The sequence below is a fragment of the Petaurus breviceps genome, unplaced genomic scaffold (assembly GCF_028583685.1).
Source record: "Petaurus breviceps papuanus isolate PSGF00001 unplaced genomic scaffold, PetGlider_PUasm1.0 213, whole genome shotgun sequence".
In the NCBI taxonomy this organism is placed as follows: domain Eukaryota; kingdom Metazoa; phylum Chordata; class Mammalia; order Diprotodontia; family Petauridae; genus Petaurus; species Petaurus breviceps.
The window spans coordinates 9390797-9408268 of record NW_027185860.1 but is presented as its reverse complement, the minus strand read 5'-3'; the positions used below and the strand labels follow the sequence as shown (position 1 = coordinate 9408268).

The window sequence follows — 17472 nt, the reverse complement described above, 5'->3', positions numbered from 1 at the left end:
CTTAGCAATGAGATAAGTTAAATGGGCATCAGAAATAGAATAAACAGTGATAATAATCAATGAATGCAGATATCTGGAAACTCTAAATCTACTATCACAACAAGAATACCAACAAAGAAAGCACCCTAGTCAGCTCACACTTGATTTAAATTGTCAAGGAGAGAGATGGTGATCCAAACTCACATACCTCATTTATAAAATCAGATGATGAAGAATTATGGAAGATTTTAAATAATAAGTAAAAGAGAAACATTGGAAGGTTAAAAAATGAATAAAGAAAATTTAGAAAATTATTCACGTAAGCAAAGATATGCCAAGGACCTTTAAGGATGAAAATGGGAGGAAGATAAAGAAAAATGTAAATATCTCTAAAGATTCCTATTAACTGTTTTCACCTTTAAGGATAGTGGAAACAATGCAATTGGATCATAACATCATGGTCCCAAGATTTTCTTCAAGATGGTAGAGCAAAGCATCCCAGATTAAACACAACTTTGCTAGCAAGGAAAAACGAGAGCACCAGAAAGAGTAATAATCAAGAAATTCAAGGACAAATTATGTGTGCATTTTTTCAAGCCCAAGCTAACAAAATGAAAAACCCAGAAATATATGTATACTAGGAAAGGGGTTGTGCCAAAAAACCTTGGCCCAAGGTGCCTAGCAGAAGGAGACTTACAGAAGCCTTAGCGGAAGAGACAAACTAGGTAATTTCTAGATCTCACAGCTTTGGGGCTAGAGGCAGGGAGATGGTAGAACTAGCCAAGGACACCTACAGTCTTCAGCTATATCTCTATAACTTTAGAACATGAGTTGGGAGCCTCCTAGGCTTATATGGGAAGACAACAATTAGGCCACTCCCTGACCATGCTGTCCCAGTTTATCTGATCTCCATGAAGAACACCATGCTTAGAACTTAGAGGATGAAGGAACGGGAATGTCAGTGATAGAGGTTAGGACCAAACCATGCCTCACTTTTTTTTTAGAAGTGTGTATAGTTCCAGTTCAGGAAGCAAGTCTGAAAAGATGAATAAAACCAAACCAAACAAACAGAAACACCAACAATATTATTGAGCTCTAAGGGTTGTTCTTTTCAGATTTGGGGATTATTGGGTAGGACTGACATTTCTTTTTTTTTTTCCTTTTTGGAGGGGGGAAGGTAAGGCAATTAGGATTAAGTGACTTTCCCAAGGTCACACTGCTAGTGTGTGCATGTGTGTGTGTGTGTGTGTGTGTAAATCTGCACCACCAAGCCGCCCCAATTGAGAATGATATACACTGGGATGATAATTGTTTTGTTTTGATTTTTGCTTTTTTTTGGAGCGGGGAAGACAGGGCAATTGGGGATAAGCAACTTGCCCAAGGTCACATAACTAGTAAGTGTTAAGTTAGGACTGACATTTCTTAAGGATCCATAATGCTCACTCCCAGATCAATTCATTTTCTGGACTCCTTTATATCTCCATAGCCGAACTATCCCCATGTAAGTATCCTTTGTCTTTCCTTCTCACTTTAAAATTTCCCTTTATGAATGTTAATCTTTTTAAAAAAATCTGTATCTTTATTGCTTAGCATAGTTACTGGAACATAGTAAGTGTTTAATAAATGCTCTGATTGTCACTCCATCAATCCAGGAATTCTCAATGCACAAACACAGAAGAGAACAACTTCACAAAATTCCCAATTAAACCCAATCAATGCAATAAATTCCTAAACAAAAACACCGATTGTCACTAGCTCCACCAAAATTCCTAAAAGAAATGAAGTAAAAATTATAAATTAAATAATAGCTCTAAAGAAAAGGATAGCAAAAGAAATGAGATTACTAGACAAAAGAGTTAAAAGAAGAATGAACAGCTAAATATAGGTTGCAGAAAACCTCACTCAAGTAACACAGTCCTCAAAAATTAAATTTGACAGCTAGATAGTGCAGTGAATAGAGCACCAGCCCTGGAGTCAGGAGTACCTGAGTTCAAATGTGACCTTAGACACTTAATGCAAAACTAGCCATGTGACATTGGGCAAGTCACTTAACCCCAATCGCCCTACCTTCCCCTCTCCAAAAAGCAAAAAATAAATAAATTAGTTAAATTAAATTTGGCCAAACCGAAATCAAGGATTTCATCTCTCAAATGATTTTCTCTGTATTGGTTTTCTTTCTGGAATGCCTTCTCTCTATTCATCTCCTCTTCTTAGTATTACTAAGTCTTTACTTTGGGACTTAGTTCATATCCCACTTTCCTCAGAAGTATTTCTCCAGGCTCACAACCTTCCCTCTATTGTCAGATTTAAATTCTGGTATTACTGAATCTAGACCCTGAGCTTTATCCACTGTCCACACAGGCAAGTTGAAAGAGACTGCATTAGAATGGGTAGTTCCTTTGAAGGCGGAGCATAGTCTGTTATTGAGGAATTAACTTTTTTACTAGAATTTTTAAGTGGCATCCAATGAGATTTTTGGATATCCTTAAAGGATATAAAATGCTGTTAAGGGTACTGAGTATCAGGTATAGTGATATAGTAGGTGAGCCAGCGTAGGTACCTTAGAGTTATCTGAAAAAGGACAATTTTGAGTGTAGAATGAGTGACAAGCTCTAAGGCCATCTAGAATGCCTTTATAGCTGAAAACTTGCCAGATAGGATGAACATGCCTATCCCATTTGGTAGATAAAATATCAGCAAAGAGATCAAGGGTAGAACCCAGAGACCTGAGGGCAAGTGACAGATAGAAGGACAGGCAATCAACTCTAGAGTTCATATAACAAGTGACCTGGCAAAACATGCATCAAAATACTGATGTTTTTCCACAGCCTCTTTTCGGTGTTAAGAACTGAGTCATCTAGGTCACCAATTTTTCAGACTGGGAAAAGGGAATTCATAGAGAAGCAGTAGAAGTAGTGACACCTCGGAATGGATGAAGGTCTTAAGTTTCTAGGAATTCCTGATCCACATTTTTGGGTATGGGGGGCATATAGGGAGTGTCCAGGGTATTGTGTACAAATATTTCTATCCCTGTTGTGAAGGGTAAGCTAGGCATTGCCTTTCCCTGGATTAGACTCAGAGGAGTGAGGCCAATACCTACCTGTAAGTCCTCAGTACAAAAATAGGAGCTAGAATCCAAGAACATCAAGACAGGAAGATATTGCAATTTTCCAGAATGAGGTACAAGGGTATGAAAGAGTGGATTAACATCTTTTGTATCATAAGGATAAGGTTCAGGGAGCTCTTACATCCAGAAAGAGGAAGAAGAATTCAGTAATCAAGACTGTTCGATTTAGATCCTTCTTTGGGAGTGGATTGGTACATAGAAGTATTTAGACTTCTATGAGGAATAACAAAAAACGAAGCAAATATAGAATCAGGAAAGACTTCAATATGTTGTCAGAATCTTTTCCTATGCAAGCCAATAAAAGTTAAATAACTATTTCTCTAGGAAATGAGGAGAAAAGTGACATTTAGAAATGGGATACTTTCAGGAACTGAAAAACTATGGAGCTGAGAAGGAAAGGAGGAGAAACTTGTATGTGTTTGATGGTGAGTGGGGGGAAGAAAGGAGTGATACAATTGCCTGCCTAGAGCATGAAGACATGGCCAATTTCCTGCTGTCAAGTTAGAAGTCAACTGGGGGGGGGGTACTCTTTTTTGTCAGTTAAAGAAGGGAGTATGAAATGTAGACAGAGAGCTAGAATTCATATATAGAATGTTATCAGCAATTGAGAACCAGTGGAGAGAATGGACATTGGCCACCAGTGGTTAGGTGCAAAGGAATGAGTGAATGTACATGCCAACAGTAACATATTGTAAGGATGATTTCAAGGAGTATGTGAAAGTATGATTTCAAGGAGTATATGAAAGAGTGACTGAGGAGAAATGTGGTAAAGCCAAGCCCAGCGTGGCCCTGAAGGAACGCAGAAGGTTTGGGAAAGATATAATTAACTTCAAATATCTGAAAGGCTGTCAAGTGAAATAAGCATTAGGTTTGTTCTTAGTCTCAAAAGGCAGAACTAGGGGTGATGGGTGGAATTTGAAAGAAGTAGATCCAGGTTTGATATACAAACTTCCTTACAATTAGAACTACCCAAAAGTAGACTTGGTTGCCTTGGGAGGTAGTGGGTTGCCCTTCACTAGAAGTCTTCAAGTAAAATCAGTATGACCCCTTGCCTTGAGGGTATTCTTGCTCAGATATGGTATGGAATATATTACTTCGGCAATTCTTTCTGTCTCTGAGATTTTGTGATTCTGAGCCTTTGTTTGGGAGAGACTATATATAGAAGGAAGTAGAGTCTTTCCCTATACTCCTACTTATGACACAGCATAAAGAGTTGTGATAAAAATCTTTGAATCCTAATTCTATTTCTATAGCATATATTTGTATACAACAGAAATGTATAATGTATAAATATGTGCGCACACACACACACACACACACACACACACACACACACACATATATATATATATTCAATTTCATTTGATTCCACAAGTATTTATCTAGCACTGGTATGTTTGGCACTGTAGTAGAAACTCAAAACAGTCCATGTTCTCATTTTTCAGTTGTGGGTTTTCTGAAATCCCACTAGTTCTTTCAGGAAATAATTGCCTGTTTAAGCAAAGAGTAAGGATCGTGATTAACAAATATGTGACACTAATTAATCCATTTTCTTCCAACTAAATAGAAAATAATTCACAAAATTTTCTCATTTCCTTATCTAATCATGAAATTTCTAGCACTCTGTTTTATATTAACTACCACACACATACACACTTTTTATACTATTACCTGTCCATAGTGTTACTTTCTGTTTTTCAAATTTATATATATGTATATATATATATGTATATATATATATTTGAAGATGGTTTTAGTCTCATCAACTTTTTAAATCTATCTTCATCAATATTACCTATATTATATTATAAATCAAATGCTTATAGGAATAAATAGTTATTTGACAATATAGACTAGTATTTTCCAAATGATAATAATCTTCATTATCCAGCAAATGAATAAAATATGATGAGAAAAAATCCAATGCTACTGACATTTTTCTTTATATAAATATGAAATTATACCTTATGAATATGCTTTTAAAATAAATATTAATATATTGGGAGAAAATAGATTTGTATTTATTTATTTTGTTTTAAAGTTCCCTGGTTCCCATTTGCCAATATGACATTCTATACTCATAGATCCAGACTAGTAATTACAAATTTCAGTAATATATTCCAATGCTCCAAAATATTGGTGACCAAATTAGTTTTGGAACTGGGTTTATAGACAACAAGTCACAACTTAATAAATTATTATGGATTCTTACATTCATTGGAGAATTAACAGAAGGCCAGAAAGAATGGGGTTATAAAAGGAAATGTGAAACATTTAGTAGAACAAATGGCATGGCCTTTCAGGCAGATAACATGCAAAGATCAGAAGAAAGCAGTTAGTAATAATTGTTCTACCCCTCCAAAAACCTCCCTCCCTCTCTCCCCTCTCCTATAACATGGTATTTTATGTATTATGAATCATGTATAAAAATTTCCTGACAATAACACTATGGGATATGTAGTAACTCAGCAGTCCATGGAAAAATGGTGACTATGTACTATGAAGTGTAGTCATAATGTTATCAAAATTTAAAGAGGAATTTGACTCTATAGTAGCAATGAATGATAAAATAAATTGTGGACTAGGCTGTCTTTATAACTTTCTTTTTTTTTTTAAAAGCAATAGGGGTTAAGTAACTTGCTCAAGGTTACAAGGCCAGTTATTATTTCTGGGTGTGGTGCTGAGTATCTGAATCCAGATTTGATCCCCTGGTCATCCCGACACTGGAGCTGGTGCTCTTACTCGCTGAGCCAGCTGGCCGCCCCTAAGCAATCGGGGCTAAGTAACTTGCTCAAGGTTACACAGCCAGGTGTTTCTGGGTGGGTGCTAAGTGTCTGAGCCCGGGATTCGATCTCCAGGTCTTCTCAACACTGGAGCCGGTGCTCTTACTCGCTGTGCTACCTGGCCGCCCCTGTCTTCATAACTTTCAAGCAGGATAATAACCAAATAAAAGAAAAGTACCAGTTGTATGTTTAAAACTTCCAAGGAGGAAGGGGTAGTCCAAAAAAAAACCTCTTAAAGTTTGGAAAGCACATTAATAATGGGAGTTAGCCAGAAGAGGGCAATGAACATGAAGAAAATCTCAAGTCCATGTGGCATGAGGATCGATTTAAGAGTAGGGGCATTTTTATCCTGGAGAAAAGAAACCTCAAGAGGATAAGATAGCCCTTTTTAAGCACTTAAAAGACACATAATGTGGAATGGGTATTATATTTGTTGTATTTGGCATCAGAGTGAATATGTCTTTTCTTTGGCCTGGTGGGAACAAGGTTGGAAGTTGCAAAGAGGCAGATTTGAGATTAATGAAAGGAAAAACATTATAAGAATCAGACCTACTGAGAAATGGGCTGCTTGTGGAGGTAGTAAATTCCTGGTCTAGATAAATATTCATGATAAGAATACATAACTACTTGTCAGGTATATTGAAGAAAGGATTGATGGTAAAACAGCTTATCTCAAAATTTGTATGTGGGGGAAGGTAAGGAAAGAATGAAACTTCAAAAATCACTTTAAAATAATTTATACATTGTTGTTTAATCACTTCATTTTTCAATCCTATCCAACTCTTTGTCATGCCTTTTGGGATTTTCTTGGCAAACATGCTGGAGTGGCTTGCCACTTTCTTCTCCAGCTCATTTTACAGATGAGGAAACTGAGGCAAACAGGATTAAATGACTTGCCCAGGGTCACACAGCTAGTAAGTGTCTGAGGCCAGATTTGAACTCAGAAACAAGAGTCTTCCTGATTCTGGACCCAGCACTCTATCTGCTGCATCACCTAGTTGTCTCCTTTATGCATGCCAGTTACTAAAAGTCAGGTTTAGAAATAGTATGATATTTTATCTGGAGGGCAAAGATTAATTTAAATAAGAATTATCCTTACCACTAAAATACTGCCACAGACATTGGAAAGTATTTCTTAAAATTTAAACACCAAAATCTCAGTTTGTTTCTGGAATATCTATTCAAGTTTGGCAAGAGAACAAATTGGCCATAAGATGATAATGGACAAATGTGTATTAAAAAAAAAAAAGATTCCCATATCCTACACAAAATTTCTTATGCCGATCATTTTTATTACAAAATATTTTCTGCAAAAATAATTACAAAATTTATGTATGTGTACATGTGCATGTACATATTTTTAAACGTATACCCACATATATTTACCTTAAAGCTGGCTAAGATTAAATAGGCAAGTTTTAGGGAAAAGACTGGTTTTCCTTTCATCCTGTACGGCATTACATTTTTAAAAACATTTATTTTTTTAATTTTATTTTTATTTTCAACTTAGCAAACACCAACTAAAATGGGCATTTCCATTGATGTAGCAAAACACAAATAGAAAATCCTACATGACATGATGAATCTCTATTAGGCACTGTTTGCTTTTCTTTTTTAGATACATGGAAAGTTCAACCTATAGTTTTCAAAGTTGTCCTTCTTGTCCTGCTTCATTCTAGTTTTTCTCATGTTTTCTTCTCTGATTTTTAAACAAGATACTGCCACACACCTCTTTTCTTTCCATTCTTTTTTTTTAATTTGTATTGCAATTTAAATGTTGCTCAAAGGAATTTTTGTCAAAGTCATACTGAATCATGATAGACATGGATGAAATCTTTCTGATTTTTTACTATCTTAGGAGAATCATACTTAAAAAAACAATAACTTGACTTCAAGCTCTTTGGCTTCTTTTCCATAAAAAATCATGAGGAAGTTTACATAGAAAGGTTGTATTGAGCTTTTTGCCATAGTGAAAGCAGATACAAGGGTACTATTAGACAAAAGAGCTAAATATTAGTCCTGCAAAGATAAATTTACTGGAGCAAGTAATGAATTGAGCTCAGTTTTTTTTTCCCAGTTTTTCAAAGCAGAGCCATTTATGGCTACCATGTTGTGCAATCCCCTCACTGATTCACTGATACTTCCATAGCACTACTTCCCAAGGGTTTACTTTTCAAAGTCTTCATCCTTAATTTGTGCCTACATGCTTTGCTTAAAAAAAAAAGTTTTACACCATAACTTTCATTTTTTAAGTGAAGATGAAAATTGGCATAAAGCTAAAATACTATAATGTTGCTTTAATTAAAAACATTTTGAGAGATAAAATATAATTATGAGACATTTGTATTTGTCTCAATTATCTGTACTTTGGAAGACTTGATCTACTCACCTTCAAGAATAATTAACATATACCTGGTGGTAGCTACCCAAGAGCTCATCTTATATTTCCAAATATACTAAAAATAGTTAAGATTGGAGAGAAACACAATTTTTCATTCTCATTTTAGGGAACAAAACTTGATCCTTGGTTTAAACAAGTACTAATAATGGGATTTTAATATATATTTTACTCCAATCTCATATTCCCTGAGTATTGGAGACCAAAATTCTCTGGCTCCCAACTTACCCCTAGGTAACAACAACAAACAAAATAAACTTGAAAATGCTTATGTATAAATAAACACAAAAATAAAAACATTTTAATGTGTATCCATTTTAATAACCATTGTAAATGAAGGACAAGGCAGCTAGGGGGTAATGGATTGAGTGCCCAGCCTGACATCAGGAAGACTCATCTTCATAAGTTAAATCTGGCCTCACCAAGGCAACCCCAAATGAGGTCTTGAAGACTCAGACATGACTGAAATCAATGACCAACAACAAATGAAGGAAAATTCAATTATACTTAATCCTTGTATTACACAAGGATTGCTATTACAGCATTCAACATATGTTTGAAAAATATGATCTGCCCAGCATCTCTCCAAATTTTCATGAGTTTATGAAATTTATTTTTTTTAAGTCAAACATGGAGAGCCTAATGTATTTTTTTTTTATTTCAACAAACAGAAATTTAGTGATCTAGTATAGAACTTCCCATCTGACTAAATTGAGGGACTAGGTAAATCTTATTTAATATATCATTGAAACTTTAAAGGAAATTCTTAAAAACTAATTTAAAATAAAGTTACGTAGTATCCCATTTCAAATTGAAACACATTGCCTTGCATTGCAGTGGCATTTCCCTTTCCTTACCTTTAATCTCTTTATCATTTTTAAACCATCTGATATCAGCTGCAGGTTTACTTCCAGATGTTTTGCAAGTTAGTTGCATCAAGTCTCCTTCCATTACTGGTGATGAAAACCCACTAATTTGAGGCTTCTCAGGAACACCTAACAAACAAGCAAACAAACATATGAAGGAAAAAACATATCTGCTGTTGTTAATTCATTCTTGTTAGATTTGGACCAATGTTGACAGGAACAAAGCTAAACTAGGTCAGCTGCCAAGAGTACTGAAGAGTTTTATGTACCATAATTAGCTCTCTATTTTATGAATGGGTAACAGCCCAATCAAGAATAATAAAATGAATGTCACAGAATATGCATAAACTAAATCATTGATCCAAATCATTATGGATTGTTACTAAGGTGGTTTTTACCAATATATAGAATATAATTTTATCTGAAATCCAATTTTGCCAGGAAAAAATGCTAATATGTTCCTTCCAAAGTAGCTATCGTCATGAAGCACATAAAATAGCTAAAGAAATAATAGTTTTGTAAATTCAAATCTTTTTTTACACCTGAAACAATCTAAGTAACAGTGTGGCATAGAGGACAGAACACTGACTCTGGGGTGAGAGGATTTTTGCTCAAACTTTGACTCAAAAGTTACCACACCTCACTGGGTTTCATTCATTTCATCTGTAAAATGAGTGAGTTAGATTATGAAACATCTGAGGTACCTTCCAGCTCAAGATCTATGATCCTGTTACTATTAATTAAAGAATTCATATAAGGTAGACAAAGTTTTATTGCATTTTTTTTCTAAACCCAAGAATAAATTGTGCTTTTCATAAGTCCATTATACTTTTCCCATTCTGATTTAATGAAAACTTTTTTTTTGGTCCTGAGTCTGTGATCCTAGTAAGTAAAGGGCCTTTCCAGTGTGGAAAAATCCCTTCTCCCATGGCTGGACTCCTTAATTTTCCTCCATAGATGTACATCTCCCAACTCTGTCCATTTTTCGTTACTGTCCTCCACATTTGGAATTCTTTCCCTTCTTATCTCCAACCCTGCCACAACCACCACCACCACTCCCCCCGCACTTCCTTCAAATTCCACCTAAAATCACATCCTCTATAGGAAGCCTTTCTCATCTAGCTTAGTTCTAGGGAACAAGGGAACAATTATTTATTGTGTCCACTATGTTATAAATAAGATCTCATTTGATCTTCATGATAATATGTAGGTTCTATTATAGCCCCATTTATGCTGGAAATGGAAACAAACAGAGGTTAAGTGATTTGGCCAGGGTCATAAAGCTAGCAATTTTTGGTCTTCCTGGCTTCAGACCCTTCACTCTATCCAGTGTATCACCTAGCTGCCTCTGGTGCCTTCCTTCTGTTGATATTTCTGATCTTCAAAGTATACAGCTTATTTGTGTATAGTTGTCTTCTTTTTGTCTTCTCCAATAAACTGTGAGTTCCTTGAGAGCAGGGATGATCTTTCTCAGTATACCTAATGCTTAGCACAGTGCTTGTAATATAGAAGACCATGAATAAATATTTATTGACTGACTGACAATGAACAAGTCACCAAACCTCTCAATGGAAACAAAACATAAACAGTTCATTGGAGAAGAAATTATAAAATAGTTATCATTTTTAGGAAGAGCTTGGTTCCAAAAGGATATCCTAAATGGATGTTTTAATCACTAATTCACTTTTACAAGTTTAGTGACCTATCTTATCCTTCACAAAAAGGTGATATCAGAATGATCCACATGAGGACCAATTTACCCTGCTGTAGTTTTCGCAGAAATGTAGTCATACTTCCCTACCCCCCTGAATTATACAGATTGTTTATCTTTCATGATACCCATATATTAAATGGGTATTGTCAAAGAAAAGTTGTGATTAGTCAGAAGGTATATGTACAACAATGTTCAACATGTTATTACAAAGATAGCACACATTATTTTTTAATAGGCAATGAACATTTAAGGAAATCATTGAGAATTTTGAAAATGGCATCCTCCAAAAGTGGTGATAAAGCCAAGCTGTCAGAGGATCATATGCTCTAAATAGAGGAAAAAAGGTATAGGAAAGCTCCTACACATTGGGGGCAGGAAAGGGGACAAAATAAATACTAGAAAAGAAGCAAAACATATCAAACTACACTGATTAGTAGGTATTGGTTATGCTTCTTTCTTTCCATTTTTTGACTTGACAGTGAAAAGTGCGTTTTCATCTATGTCTTACTATCATTTAATAAGCTAAATTCAGTCATCTATTCTTGGGATTTCAAGGTGGCTCTCTACAGAAAAATACATTAACCTCAGGCAGTTGTTATCCTGAAATACTCCATTTTTAGTGGGTATTTTTTTGTCCTTAATGGCAAGCTTCTGAAGATTTTTATAAAATAGTCTCAGTGGGACTCGAAAAGAAACATATTTCATATCCTATGCACAAAACCAATTCTCCAGCTGGATTAACTTTAATATTCCCAGCCAGAAGAACAGCATGCATTAGTCCCTTTAAATGCAACATTCGGCCTTTATCTATCCAAAAAGGAAGGCAAGCTCAGGGACAAAAAAATCAATCTTAAAAATCATATAACTTGTTCAGTACACAGGTGTGTTTCAATGAACTGTAGCAATTTCAGCTGATTGGGCAAGTGACATTCATGGAATCAGAGAGAACTCGGCACTGAAACTTTATTTCCTAGGCATCTCTATGAATGGATTGCTTTTTTTGTGTCACTTTAACCTTTGGGGAAAAAGCACAACATTCAGAGAATGGAGCATAAAAGAGGCAGCAAGCTGCAAATACAACTGCCAATGTACACTGCAGAAGAAACAAGTCTGAAGAATGAGTTTGGGAAGAATATAATTAAGGAGAAAACATCAGGAAAATATGAGGCTCTTTATTAAAAAAAATATCCTTTTGCTTTCAAATATGACCCCTGTTGTGGTATTTTACAACAGCGATTGTAAAGATGTTTAAACTACCCTTTTTAATACAGTTGTTCAGGAGCAGAGTACTATTAATCAGTTTTGTAAACAGCAATCTTGTCCTTTCCTAATAATGATGGCCATCAAATAGAAGTAACGTTAAATGAAAGACAGGAAAAAAACAGGTCTCTGAGTTTGAACTCTACAAAGAAAAATCCATGAAAATGGTCCTCAAAATAATTTTTACAGATTTGTGAGGACTGAAGTATGACAGTACTCATTTCTCTGGTATATTACTTTGGTATCCTTAGTCAATTGCACTTACCCAGTACGGTGAGAAAAGCCTTGGAAGTTTTGACAGGCATAGTAAATAAAGAACAGGTGTATTGTCCTTCATCTGAGAGAGACACATCGCTGACGCTGATACTCAATTCATGCCATGTAGCTCGAACCAGCTCAATCCTATTGTCCCTTAGAGCTGGAAGTGAGAAAGAGGAAATGTTAAAAAAACATGAGTCATGCAGCATTATTAAAATAAAATAAGCTACATATCCATACGTTTTAATTGAGTCTACTAAGCAATTTATTTCTAACCCACATTTGAACTATATATTTCTGCTAAATCCAGGTAATTCTTATAGGCTTCTAGGAACTTCTGGAACATTTTTTAACACAAGTTCAAATGAAATAGAATTCTGTATCAGATGTTACCAACTTATTGCACTAGTGATAGCAACAGACTAGAAAAATATATTCCCTGTGATCCTTAAAAATATCAGTTTTTATTCAATTTCATAATAGCACCTAGCACACTGCCTTACACAGAACAACCACTGAATACATGCTTCTTGTTGATAATACTGATAATGTTATAAATGAGTTCACATTTACAATGGAATATAGTAGAAACTCAAAGTTACAGTGTATTTATTTTTAATACAAACCTCTGGCAAAGATATTACTCATACAACTGATAACTAGAAATAATTTAATTCCACTTAACACACACACACACACATACACACACACACACAAAACTAGCTTTATAACCTTGGGCAAGTTACTTAACCCCAATTGCCCTCCAAAAAGGCAAAAAAAATTGATTCAACAAATGCACTACAAAGTGCTTTGCAAACTTCAAAACATCATACACATGTAATTTATTGCTATCAGTATAACTATTATTATCATTTCATTCCCATTTTATATTTAGTGTTTTTTTAAATAGAAACACCATTATCATAATCATTATTATAATAAGCAGCTAGGTGATGCAGTATATAGAGAACTGCACCTGGAGTCAGGAAGACTCAACTTCCTGAGTTCAAATCTAGCCTCAGACACTAGTTGCGAGTCATTTAACCCTGTTTGACTCTGTTTCTTATCTGTAAAATGAATTGGAGAAGGAAATGGCAAACCACTCCAGTGTCTTTGCCAAGAAAACCCCAGATGGGGTCACAGTCAGACACAACTGAAAAATAACTGAACAATAATGTTATTATAATATTTTTAAAATCTTTTTTATTGTTTTCAGGTAAAAACAGTCTGAGGATGTCACTATCCTGATATTATTCTTTCATACGTTAATGTTCAATGAATTGTTGGTTAGGTGAATAAAAATGACTGCATTTTATAATTGACTATAAAAGCATTAGGAAGGAAAGCATCTTCAGGATAACTCCAGTAGCAGGCAAAATAGCATGAAGGACAGATACCTCCTCCTGTTCCCAAATATTTTCTTCCATTCTATATAGTACAGAGATTCTATATGTTCATATAGATAAATGATACATGTAGGCAATTGTAGGCAACAGCTATATTTAATGTTTAGTGATTCTATGTTTCACATATAGCTAAACTATTGAATACTCAAGGATCTATTGGCATTCCTAACTTTAATATGAAAATTTGTTGTTTGTTAGATTACAAAGGATGACAAACTTCTGGTAACAAATTCAGAGACATCCTCATTTATGTCTAGTTATCTAAGGGATGCAAACTTTCCACCATCTCATTGCACAATCTTTATTAACAAACAAATACAAGCTTTTTAAAGAAAATATTTTCTAGAATCTCTGGTGGCCATAACCTAATCCTGGATGCCATTATAAGCTCCTCTATTTCTGAAAGTAAACCTGCATGATTCAACCATTTGTTCAATGTTTCTTCGTTGACCATGAAGCATTATTTATCCTAATGAAATGTGTATATCCTCTGTGAAGCTAATCAAGGGAGCACAGTGTGTGTGTGTGTGTGTGTGTGTGAGTGAAATAAGTTATATAATATGATGCTTCTACTGAAGCATCTTTACAAAATCAACTCTCTGACATGTGATTTAAAGAAGCAGAGTATGACATTTATTTCTACTTAACATACATTGGTAGGTGTGATTGGTGAACTTGTATTGGGAGAATGGGAGAGACCTAAATAGGCATAAATACCACTATTTTTTTTAAAGGGAAGGAAATAGAGCCTGAAAACTGAAAGCCAGTAAGTATTGATTCTTGGAAAAATTCTCACATATGGTTAAGGGGTAGCTTATGATCATTTAGAAATAAGAAAAAAGAGTGATGACCAAAGGAATGAGTAGGGGTTTATCATGGACAGGTCATGCCAAAGTTCAATTTATTTGTTGTTGCTTGGCTGGGGTTAATAAACTGGTAGATCAAGGGAATGTATGTATAGATATTGATATTGATGTAGCTATGAAGATATAGATATATAGTTGATCAAGATTTCAGGAAAGCCAGCTCTTTTTGTGATGGTAAAGAATTGGAAATTGAGGGGATGTTCATCAACTGGGGAATGGTTGCACAAGTTGTGGTATATGAATGTAATGGAATATTACTGTGCTATAAGAAATGATGAGCAGGAGGACTTCTGAAAAACCTGGAAAGTTCTATATGAACCCTGGCCATGTAACCTTGACCAAGTTATGTAACCCCAATTGCTTAGGGGCGGCCAGGTGGCTCAGCGAGTAAGAGCACCGGCTCCAGTGTCGGGATGACCTGGATCAAATCCGGGCTCGGATACTCAGCACCACACCCAGAATAATAACTGGCCATGTAACCTTGAGCAAGTTACTTAACCCTGATTGCTTAAAAAAAAGATCTATATGAACTAATGCTGAGTGAAGTGAGCAGAACCAGGAGAACACTGCACATAGTAACAGCCATATTGTGTGATGACTAACTTTGATAGACTTTGCTCTTCTCAGCAATGCAATACAACTCTAAAAGACTCATGATGGAAAATGCTATCCATATCTGGAAAAAGAACTTTGGAGTCTCAACAAGGACTATTTGCTGTATTTTTGTTGTTGTTTTGTTTTGTTTTTTTCTGTCTTGTGATTCCTCCCATTGGTTCTAATTTTTCTCTAAAACATGACTAATGTGAAAGGACGTTTAATATCAATGGATATGTACAGCCTGTATCAGATTGCACACCATCTTGGGCAGTGGGGAGGAGAAGGATGAGAAAATTTAAAACTCAAAATCTTATGGAAGTGAATGCTGAAAGCTAAAATTTAATTAATTAATTCAACTTTTTTTTTTTTTTTGCTTTTTGGAGGGGGGAAGGCACGGCAGTTGTGGTTAAATGACTAGCCCACAGTCACATGGCTAGATTTTGTGTTAAGTGTCTGAGGAAAAATTTAAACTCAGGTTCTCCGGACTCCAGGGCCAGTGCTCTATTCACTGCGCAACCTACACACACCTAATTAATTAATTAAAAAAGAATTTATCAAGGGAAAAAAAATATTTCAGCAAAGCCTCTAACAAAATTTATTATATCTTAGTGACAATACAAAAAGGAATAGATTACAATTTTGTCAAAATTGAAAATTACACAAAACCTGGATGGAGAACTAATAATATAGATGACATGATTGAAATAGATCTCAACAGATTAAAACTATGGTCAAATCTAATAAGATGAAAATCAGTAGTGATCAATAAAATTTATCTTTTTAAAAAATCAACTCAAAATATTAGAAAGGGTAGATGTGGCTAGTTCTTATGGGAAAGATTTTGTAGATGTTAGCATATTATAAGTGCAACTATGTGGCATTGCAATAGAATAAAAAATCTTAGTAACTTAAACTAAATTAAGATTGGGGAAGACCCATAACTAGGGAGGTGATGATTCATTGTACTTGGCTTTGTTCAATTGGTGACTAAAGTTTTATGTTCAGTTCTCAGCACCACATTTTACAAATGAAAAACTGGAGTTAATTCATAGCTAGGCAACCAAGATGGAGAGAGGTCTAAAGACTGGCCAGGAAAGAAAATATTTAGCTATATACAAGAGCTGTATTTAATTATTTGCAGCAATATCAGGTGGAAAAGATATTGAACTTGTTCCATTTGTCCCAGAGAATAAGAAACAAATTATGAAAGTTGCAGTCTTGTGTTTAATGACAGGAAAATAAAAGTTCCTCATAATTGAAGCTATGTAAAATTAGCATTGGCTACTTCAGGAGATAACAGAGATCCCCTTAATTAAATATTTTCAAGTAAAGACTGAATTATGACTTGTCAAGAATATATGCCAAACGGGATTCTTGTTCAAATAGCAGGTAGATGAGAGGGTCTCTAATAGCAATCCCAAGTCTTAGATTCTTCATGAAATTAAAGAAAATCACTACATTTATATTTTTAAATCCTAATTTATATGATCACCTCAATATCAGAAATAATCAAATTGTGTGAAGGAAAATTATTTGCTCCCCTAAGTGAGAATGTCATCAAATATCACTTTCTTGAACATGACAGATATTCACTAGGGAGTTAGGATCATAAAAATCAACAAGCAGTTATTAAGAATCTATCATATGCCAGGAATTGTGATAAACTCTAGAGATCTAAAGATGTCAGGAAGAGGCCCTTCTCTAACATGGCTCAGTCTATGGGCCAAACAATTGACACCCTCCCTAAAATAAACAGAATATGATATGTATGTAAGTAAGAAATGATCAACAGACAGAAGGCCTTAACACTAAGGAAAACCAGAAAAGACTTCTTACAGAAGGTGGTATTTTTGTTGAGACTTGAAGCAAGTCAGGGAAGCCAGAAAACAGACATGAAGAGGGATTCCACCAACATTTATTAAGCACCTACTCTGTACAAGGAGCTTGAAACATACATACAAACAAATAGGTCCCAGCACTTGGCACAGTGCTTGCATAATAAGTTCTTAATAAAAAATGCTTGTTTATTAAATACAAATTATACCTATAGCTGCATATGCTTTTAAAATGGTATTATTGCAGATCCATATTTTTCATGCAGTTTTACTTTTCTAGCTACATGGAGCTGCTAATGTTTAAAAGAAAAAGAAAGAAAAATGTAATTATTATATAGGCTTAAATTATCACAAGTATTTTCCAAGTCCTCAAAATAAATCTA

At 34.9% G+C, this 17472-nt stretch overlaps 1 protein-coding gene across 4 annotated transcripts in view; it reads right to left on the bottom strand.

Moving 5' to 3' along the window:
• The window catches only part of CADM2 (cell adhesion molecule 2), a 1406063-nt gene that overhangs the window by 202321 nt on the left and 1186270 nt on the right, over positions 1–17472 (bottom strand). For all 4 annotated transcript variants that reach the window (XM_069093916.1, XM_069093917.1, XM_069093918.1 and 1 more), the window contains exons 3-4: positions 12393–12545; positions 9145–9282 (exon numbers count right to left, since the gene is read on the bottom strand). In XM_069093916.1, the coding sequence (XP_068950017.1) occupies positions 9145–9282; positions 12393–12545 (291 nt within the window). The remainder of the gene's footprint in view (positions 1–9144; positions 9283–12392; positions 12546–17472) is intronic.